This window comes from Condylura cristata, unplaced genomic scaffold (assembly GCF_000260355.1).
Source record: "Condylura cristata isolate star-nosed mole 26May11 unplaced genomic scaffold, ConCri1.0 scaffold00008, whole genome shotgun sequence".
Lineage (NCBI taxonomy): Eukaryota > Metazoa > Chordata > Mammalia > Eulipotyphla > Talpidae > Condylura > Condylura cristata.
The window spans coordinates 3,836,971-3,845,420 of NW_004567109.1; the positions used below are offsets into that span (position 1 = coordinate 3,836,971).

General features: G+C 55.4%; 1 protein-coding gene across 1 annotated transcript; it reads right to left on the reverse strand.

Annotated features, from left to right (window-relative positions):
* Positions 1-6,416: 6,416 nt before the first annotated feature.
* Positions 6,417-7,626, reverse strand: NPPA (natriuretic peptide A). The gene is made up of 3 exons (XM_012722075.1): positions 7,492-7,626; positions 7,040-7,394; positions 6,417-6,592 (listed from the first exon to the last, which is right to left on the reverse strand). The coding sequence occupies exons 1-3, from the start codon at positions 7,609-7,611 to the stop codon at positions 6,417-6,419; spliced, it is 651 nt and encodes a 216-aa protein (XP_012577529.1). The 5' UTR covers positions 7,612-7,626.
* Between the last annotated feature and the right edge of the window lie 824 nt (positions 7,627-8,450).

An 8,450-nucleotide genomic window follows, 5' to 3' on the forward strand; every position in this document is an offset into this window, starting at 1 on the left:
GGCCGGCCGCTTGCCCTCTGCTGCCCCGGAGGCCGGGCTGCTCCGGGCACCCGAGATTCAGCCACCCCCTCCCTAGAGAGCTGCGGTCCTGCGCGCTGGCGCGAGGCCTGGGGACGGTGTGGGCGTCCCCAGAGTGGGGGCTTGTCTGACTCTGCAGGGGCACCCCTCCCGCCCCCCATCCCTACCAGCCAGTGTTGGCACCGGCCCCTCCCCTGGCCTGCCAGGACTAGAGGGGAGCTCAGCTCAGAGGGAGGGTGGCCCCAGCGCAGTTTCCTGTCCCCGCTTCGCTGCTTCCTGGGGACCCAGCTGTTGCCTTAAATCACAAGGGGCGGGGCTCGGGCCGTGCAGACGCACGGGGGCCAGTTGCAAAGTCGGTGACCGTCTCGTTTTACGAACTGGCCCCAGAAACATGTTCAGTCTTGGGGTTCTCACTTCTCTGGCAGTGGGTTTTAGGGAGGCTCTTGCCTCCTGGGTGAGAACTGGCTTCCTGGGCTCCCCCACACCATCTGAGTTTCCTTAGAGCCACACCCCTGGAAGCACAAAGCGCCCACACGCCGCTGACCTTCTCCAAACAAGGGGCTGGTGGGCTCCTGGCCTAACTTCTAACCCTGCAGCTTCCTGCCTTCCCCACTCACGGCCAACCCGACATTGCCTGGCTTGCCCTCCCTACTGAACCCCTAAACCTTCCTAAAGTCTGACCTCTGTCTTCCCAGGGAAGCAGCCACAGCCCAGAGGACCTTGGCTTCACCCTCTCAGCCACCTAAAAGCAGGTCATTCCTAGATAAAACCGCTTCGCTTGCTCGGGAAATGGGACAGGGCTTTATGAGATGGAAAGGGGGTCCCTAAAAGGTACGTGGTGCGGCTTGAAAGCAAGAGTCCCGGTAAAGCAGGCGGGCCATTGGAGGACCGGGGGTCTGCCCTTCACAGACACCCCTCGCTCTCCCCCGCGGCCTCTCCAGGCTGCAGGTGGGCTCACCCCGGGGGGCCCAGACCTGGGGCCTTCAGGCAGATCTGCACTGCTGCCAGGGCTGAGCCGGGGAGGCTTCCTGCCAGCGCATGGCTGAGGTGCCGGCATCAAACACAGGCCACCTCCCTCTGTCCTTCAGTGACTCTGTTTCCCTCCAGACCGCTTGGTCTCTCCCCTCCCCCAGTAGGCTGTATTGGGGTATCAGGCATTTCACTTCTTTTCCTGCCCTCTGTGAGCACTCTGCACTCTTTCGGCATCTGAGACACAAGCGGGTGTTTCGGGGCCTGGGGGCGCTCACTCATTCCCAGGGGATTTTACCATGGAAGGTGCCTGAGGGGGGCTGTCCCTAAAGCACCCTTTTCTCCCCTGGGTGGGGGCCAGGCACACTGGGGAGGGGCTTCTGCGGGAGCTGACCCTCCACCCTTTCCACTTATCATCTTGACAAAAATTATTTTGACTTCTACATGTCTCTGCATCTTGGGTGCACTTGAATGCAAAATGTGGATAAAACAGTAAATAGCTGGGGAAATCCCAAGGACCAGAAATGTTGCAACCGAACTTTGCTGCTGCTTTGTGGCCAGACGTGAGGAGGGACAAGAGTCTCGTGTGCAGGTTTGCCAGACTCCACCCCTCGAGCAGAAGTTCTTGTGCCACTGCCCGGGCTGGTAAAGCTGCTCATGTGACAGTGCTGAGGAATAAGGCCCGAGGGTGGGTCGAAATGGGGACAGTTTTACGAGGGACAGGGAAGGGGACATCGTGGCCAAACATCAAAAGACATTGTGTCAGCAAAGTGTGATGCTATCACAGGCGTATCCGAGACAGCCGCGCCATGGAAACATCACGTAACAGGTCGGCAGCGGCCTGGGCGGCCCCATCTGCCCGGCGGCCCGGGCTGTGCTCCGCAGGGCAAGGAATGTTCGGCTGAGACTTGTGGAGAGCAGATAGGTCAGACGGGTCACAGCTGCCCACGAGTGGCCGGCCAGTGCCAGCCCCTAGGAGCCCCCATTTCCCCCCTTTGTATTACATGAGCGAGAGGAAGCGGGTGGGGGGGCGGTGAAGAGTGGTCTGGCAGGGGGCACGCCTGGCAGCAGCTGCGTGGCTGGAGATGGGCACCCATGCGCTGCGTCCCGCTGCGGGGAGGTGGAGTCCAGAGGGCTCACTGCTGTCCACAGGCCGGGCATGGAAGCAAGCCCCGGGGGACTGTGCAGTCGATGGGGAGGGGTCATCCCGGTGGCTGTCGAGTCACCAACAGCTGGAGCTCTGGGTAGGATCGGTGCGTCCTTGCTGCCAGCCCATGAGAGGGGCGCCCTGCTTTCACTGGAGCCTGAGAGGGCCCATCGGTGGGGGAACATAGCCTCTGGCCCCATGGAAAACCACCTACAGGTCCCAGCCCAGCTGGTCCCTGCAGGGGGTGACAGGCAAGGCCTAGGGCCTGGCTCTGCGGAGATAAGATGGTGTTTTCTGCCACAAGACCGGAGAGTTAGGAGAAACGGTCAACAGCTGTAGGCCAGAGCAGTTGAAATTCAAGACGTTAAAAGTAAATAAAGCTTTGTATAGCTGAACATCCGGGGTTTACGTCCCTGTCTGGGCGCCTTTTTTGTTGCAAAAGAAACTTTGCTACCTGGCATGAAAAAGGGACAGAGTCTCGTGTGCAGGTTTGCCAGACTCTGCTCCCTGGGCAGAAGTTCTTGTGCCACTGACCGAAAGCCCCTGGGCTGGTAAAGCTGCTCATGCAGCAGTGCTGTGAGGCTAGGCCCAAGGGTGGGTCGAAATGGGGACAGTTTTACGAGGGACAGGGAAGGGGACATCGTGGCCAAACATCAAAAGACATTGTGTCAGCAAAGTGTGATGCTATCACAGGCGTATCCGAGACAGCCGCGCCAAGGAAACATCACGTAACAGGTCGGCAGCGGCCTGGGCGGCCCCATCTGCCCGGCGGCCCGGGCTGTGCTCCGCAGGGCAAGGAATGTTCGGCTGAGACTTGTGGAGAGCAGATAGGTCAGACGGGTCACAGCTGCCCACGAGTGGCCGGCCAGTGCCAGCCCCTAGGAGCCCACACAAAAGGCTTCCCTCACTGGCCCGTGCGTTCACCTCGCCCTTCCTCTCCTGCGTCTCGTCTCGTGTGTTCATTTCCCTGCCACTGAGTTTCAGGGAGCGCTCAGAACTGGGCCACATTCTTTCTTCCTGTGTTAAAAAGGGGACCAATGGCTAAAGCACCGCAGATGCTGACATCTCTCACCCCCCAACCCCCGGAGCTGCAGAACCAGAAGCCTGTGGGGGAAGATCCACCCCCAACCAGGACAGCAGCCTCCAGGGTGGGGTCACCAGCCGCAGCTTCACCCCTCCCCTGGCCCAACTGCAGGCCAAGGAGGACCAGGCCAGGAAAGGCACACTTCCTGTCCTCTGCTGTCCTCTGCCCATTCCAGACCAGCCCAAAGACAACTGCTGTAACAAAATCACTGGAAGCTTCGCGCCTTTGACTTCGTCGGAACACATTTCCAACTCTTCACCTCCAGCCGCCCGGCCCCTGGTGACATCACCGCCATAGATAAACCCCACAGAGGGGGCTCCGGGGCTGGCGGAAGGGTTCTGGGTTTCGTCTTCAGCCTGGCATCCGAGGTGGCGATTGGGGGTAGGGGCAGAGACCTGTCTTGAGTGGGCCCTTTGTGCTCTGGGGCTAATGTGCTCATGATCTTGTTGGTCTGAGGTTCCCGGCTTGAATGGAGCTCGCACGACCTGGCTTCTCCAACGAGGGAGAGCTGCTCCCACGGCCCTGGGGGGTCTGGATGGCGCCCCGTGACCCCAGCATTGCCCAGAACCCCGTGGACTCGCGGCTGGCTCCCAGCCACTGCTCCCCCACCTGTTTGCGCTGGTCATTTCTACAGTGATGTTCGCTAATTCCACCGTGGATATAAATTGTATTTTTTTTTATTTGTATAATTCTATTTTTATTTGAACTTTGGAACTTGGAGGTTCTCGCAACCATAACATGTCAGAATAAAATGTTGTCACATCTCCTCTGGCCTTTTGTCTTGCCACTTCCTGGGCTTTGATTTTACTCCCTCTTTTTCTGGAAAACTCACAAAACTCAAGGGTAGCTTTGTGGCCTCATCCCTCCATCCACATCTCTCCCAGAGGAATGCTTCCTGGGGCCTCTCTCCTTAGTGATCAGAACCAGCTCAGCTCTGTGGGTCTTAGCAAAAATCACAGAGTCACACCTTCCTCTTTCTGCCTTCGAATGAACACCGAGACCTTGTTTACTGGCCTCCTTCCTAGGCTGAGCACCCCCCACATCAGCTGCGGCTCCCCCACACCAGCTGAACAGTCATCCGTTTGTGTCCCTGGCACATGGTGCTGGGAGCGGGCCCTGTCAAGCTTCACGTCATGTCCAGCCAGGAGGAATGATGGCAGCGCTGAGTCTGTTAGACCCTGGGGCCGGCCTCATGGTGCCATTGACGTGGCTGCTTGTTCACCTTTGGTTTTACCAGAGTGGAGACTTCACTGAGCTGCTAAGCTACCCGCCCACCCACCCCCAGCCCCATGGCGGAAGTGATCTCAGTTAATCGCGCAGAGCCTTCCACCTATCAAATTCCCTCCCAGCTCCAGGGGCATTTTCTGCCCTGTGTGTTTGGCACCTTCCAGGCTGGCCCATCAGGGCCCACTGTCACAGGGACACCCCAGGAATGTGCCCACCTCGCCAATCTCCCCTCCTTGCTACTCCCACTTCCCAGCACTGGCACTCAAGAGCCAGGTTTGGGCAAACACTTCTTCCTGTCCAACTCTGCCCTTGTTAGTCACTCTGCTTCTTGGTTTTCTGCCTTTCTATGTTCAAAGTGCACTTAAGGACATTTTTAGTGGAAGTGGTTAGAGTTCTTTTCCCTGCTCCACTCCCTAACCATCAATTCTCTGCTCACACTCCCCTTCTCTCTACAAGGAGCAAGTTGCTACCCTATTTCCTCTTTTCCCAGTTTCTGTACAAGAAAACAGTATCAGTTCTACTGTGCGCTTCAGGGGTTACTGAAAGGGCACCAGAGAGACACAACTGCATTCCAGGGCAGATTGTGTCATGTGGTAGGTAGAGAATGCTGCTAGTAGATCTTCATTTGTGCTGGGCATGTTGTATCAGGGAAGCCTTCCTGGAAGAGATGACTTAACAATGAACCTTGAGAAATGAATAGAATGTTCTCAGGAGCACTGGGTAAGGGGAACTCCAGGTGGAAGGAACCACATCAAGTGCCAGAGAACCAAGCGTGTAAGTGAAGGGAGTGTTGGAGGGGTGTCAGAGTATGATATGGAGAGCGAGGATGGGGGTCCAGAGGTGGGGAAGAGTAATACTTTCGGTTGTGGGTCTACTTAGTGCTGGCTACTTCCTGCCTGAGTCAACAGCCTTTTTACATGGTACAAGGAAATGGTCTTGCCCAGTGGTTCCCCCCTCAAAAAAGCTGCAAGCCTGACTTAGGGAAATGATGGCTATTTTTCAAACATGCACCAGAACCCCCAAGCCCATAAACTTGCAGTTTGTCAACAGAGCAAACATTACTGTCTTCACTTTGTTCAGCTTTTAAACCCAAAACATTGTTCTTTCTCTTCCTAAAACGACTTCACTCAGCTGTATAACCAACTCTCAAGATGTAACAGAAAATTTAATGTTCTCATTTTATAAATATGCCTCAAAAAATAACTAACCAAAGTCCTAGGTGTGCAAAAAAAAAAAAATCTGATATCTGTGAGTTTCTAATGCTCTCACTTTGGTCAAACCTAAGTAAAATATAAATTATTTTGCTGTCTCCTAGGGCTTTTGATGTCCTGGAGTGAAGTCAGAAGATTAAGAACTTCAGCTTGAGCCCTAACACCACCTCAAGGAAAATAGAAGGGGAGGAAGGAAGGAAAGGAGGAATTTGTCAAGCCCACAGGGTCACGGAAACACAAATGTTCCAATCTGCGCTTGATGGATCTGGGCCCAGGGTTCACTTGGTTTTCTCACAGTGTGATTCTCCCAGCATTTTGAATGTTTGAAATTAAATGAAACCATCTATCCTTTACTAGAAGTTTTTAAATGCTCCCCTCTGGTGGGGATGTTGATAGTGGGTGAGATGTGCAGGTTGGGGCGGGGTACACATGGGAAGTCCCTGTGCAGAGTGGGACACGGGGTTATTACTAAGTTTCATGGCCTAAAGCTGCTCTGAAAAAGAAAGCTTACTAATTATTTTTAAAAGGAGGTAAAAGAAAGGGAACATGCTTCTCTAGCAAAAGGTAAAATGAAAAGTTGTATCAGGCTGAATTCTCTTCCCTGGTACAAAAGAAATCACACCAACCCGAGCCATTGTCTTCTGTCCATGGTGCTGAAGTTTATTCATGTTTCAAACTGCTTTCAGTAACAGGTGAGGGTCTTCCCTAACATTTAATGCGTAGGTGGAAGAGGTGGAGAAGCCACAATTAAACCACTTTACTACATGTAGCATAAAATGTGAAAATTCTTGACAGGAGGCTGCAGCTTGAATCGGTTGCTCCTCACAACCAGTTCCATGGGCAGTGAGATCAAATGAGAGACCCAGGGCATGAGAGTCCCTCGAAGTCTGCCCAGGGCCTGGTCCACCTTTTTCTCCCTGGTCATTATCTTCGGTACTACAAAGAGAACACAGACAAGTTCGGGTTGGCGACTGGTTGCACTGGAAAAGTCAAGCTTTCCACCAGTCTCCACGGCAGCCTGATGACCCCCCGGGTTTCTTGAAATGGTACAGGAGTTACTCAATAGAAGCCAGTAAGGTCAGCCCTGGTCAGTTTCATCTAGTCCTCTGGGATTTCTGGATTCTGGGGAGAGGAGGGATGTGGACTGCCAGTCAACAGTACAGAGAGAACTTGGCCCTGTGGTCCTGTAAGTTCCCAGCGGCAGTAACTTTCTTATCCATTAGAACACTCTAGTAGCTGAGAATGGCATCACTGTCCTGAGACTCATGGCACCCACCCAGTTGGGGCAGAAGCTTTAAAAGGAGTCAACTTCTACTCTGCTGAGGCTGGCCTCGGTGGTATTTTTTGACACCTCAGTGAAACTACACCTTCCTTCTTCCCCACCCCATTTCCACCCCCCAGTTCTTCTTACCCGGAAGCTGTTGCAGCCCAGTCCACTCTGGGCTCCAATCCTGTCCATCCTGCCCCCGAAGCAGCTGGACCTCCGCAAGCTCCGAGGGGCAGCGAGCAGGGCCCTCAGCTTGCTCTTCAGGAGGGCAGACCTATCGGAGGAGTCCCAGGGGCCCTGGCCCAGGACACCCCCATCTCTCTGGCCTGGGCTGACCTCCCCAGTCCAGGAAGGCACCTCAGGGAGGGAGCTGAGAGCCGCCCCAGCTTCTTCATTCTGCTCCCTTAGTACTTGTGGGGGCACAGCCTCCTCTTCTAAAGGCATCTTGTCTTCCAGATGGTCCAGCAAATTCTTTACAAAGGGAAAACAGAGAGAAGGAGCCGTCGCCCTGACTGGCACAGAGCCCCTGAGCCCCAGTCCCAGACGGCGGCCCTTCTCCTCCTCCTACCTTGAAATCCATCAGGTCTGCGCTGGACACGGAGCCGTACACGGGGTTAGCTCCACTTGGCCCCGAGAGCTGAGCCACCACGAAGAGGAGGAAGCTCACAGAGATGGCGGAGAAGTGCATCCTGGCGGCGGTCAAGGAGCAGTCCCCTCTGGTTCCCTCTCTGGGCCTTTGTCCGTTGCTGTCTCCCAGCTGCCCTGCGCCTCCTCTTTTTATAGCCCCCCAGCGCTCCGGCAGCACAAGAGGGTTGAAACCCTCCCCATTCTGTCACTTGCAGCGATAAAGCAGCTGAGTGAGGAACGAGCAGATGATGCCCTTTTAAAGTTATCAGTCCTGGGGAGCTCGTCATAGGCCCTCGCCTGCAGCAGCCACAGCAACCCCCGTCCTCAGCTGCAAGAGCCACATTCTTGTTGATTTGCCTCAAGAGGCTCCCACTTCAAAGGTGTGAGGAGAGCAAAAAAGAGTCCTTGGTTATCTCCCGGCGATGCCTCATGCTCCGCTCTCCTCAGCAACTGGACCGAGGCAGCGCAGCAGTGGGGCCACTTGGCTGGTGCCCAGCCCCCCCCACGCCCCCCACCCCGGCTGGATCGCAGCTCAGCTGTCGGGGACTCCAAATAAGGGCGGGACAGGAGGAAATGACAAGCCGCCAGCAGCTCAGGACAAATTAGTCCAGATGCTGGAGCTGACCTCACACCTGACTCACCCCGGAGGAGCTGCCCTCAATCCTGGCACAGACCCGCAGACAGCGGGTGAAGAGGGAGTTATTTTTTCAGGGCATTCAATCAACCTGGAACCAAATGTGATGAATGTCCCAAGAATTCAGCTGTCATGTCCCCTCGTCTTCCCAGGAAAGCTGCCCTGACGAGCTGGCTGTGGAGGGAGTGGGGTGCGAACCAGGCGTGCAGTCTCCCTCAACGCCGTCCGTGAGTTTTTTCTGGACCAGGAAAGTAATGAGCCTCTGA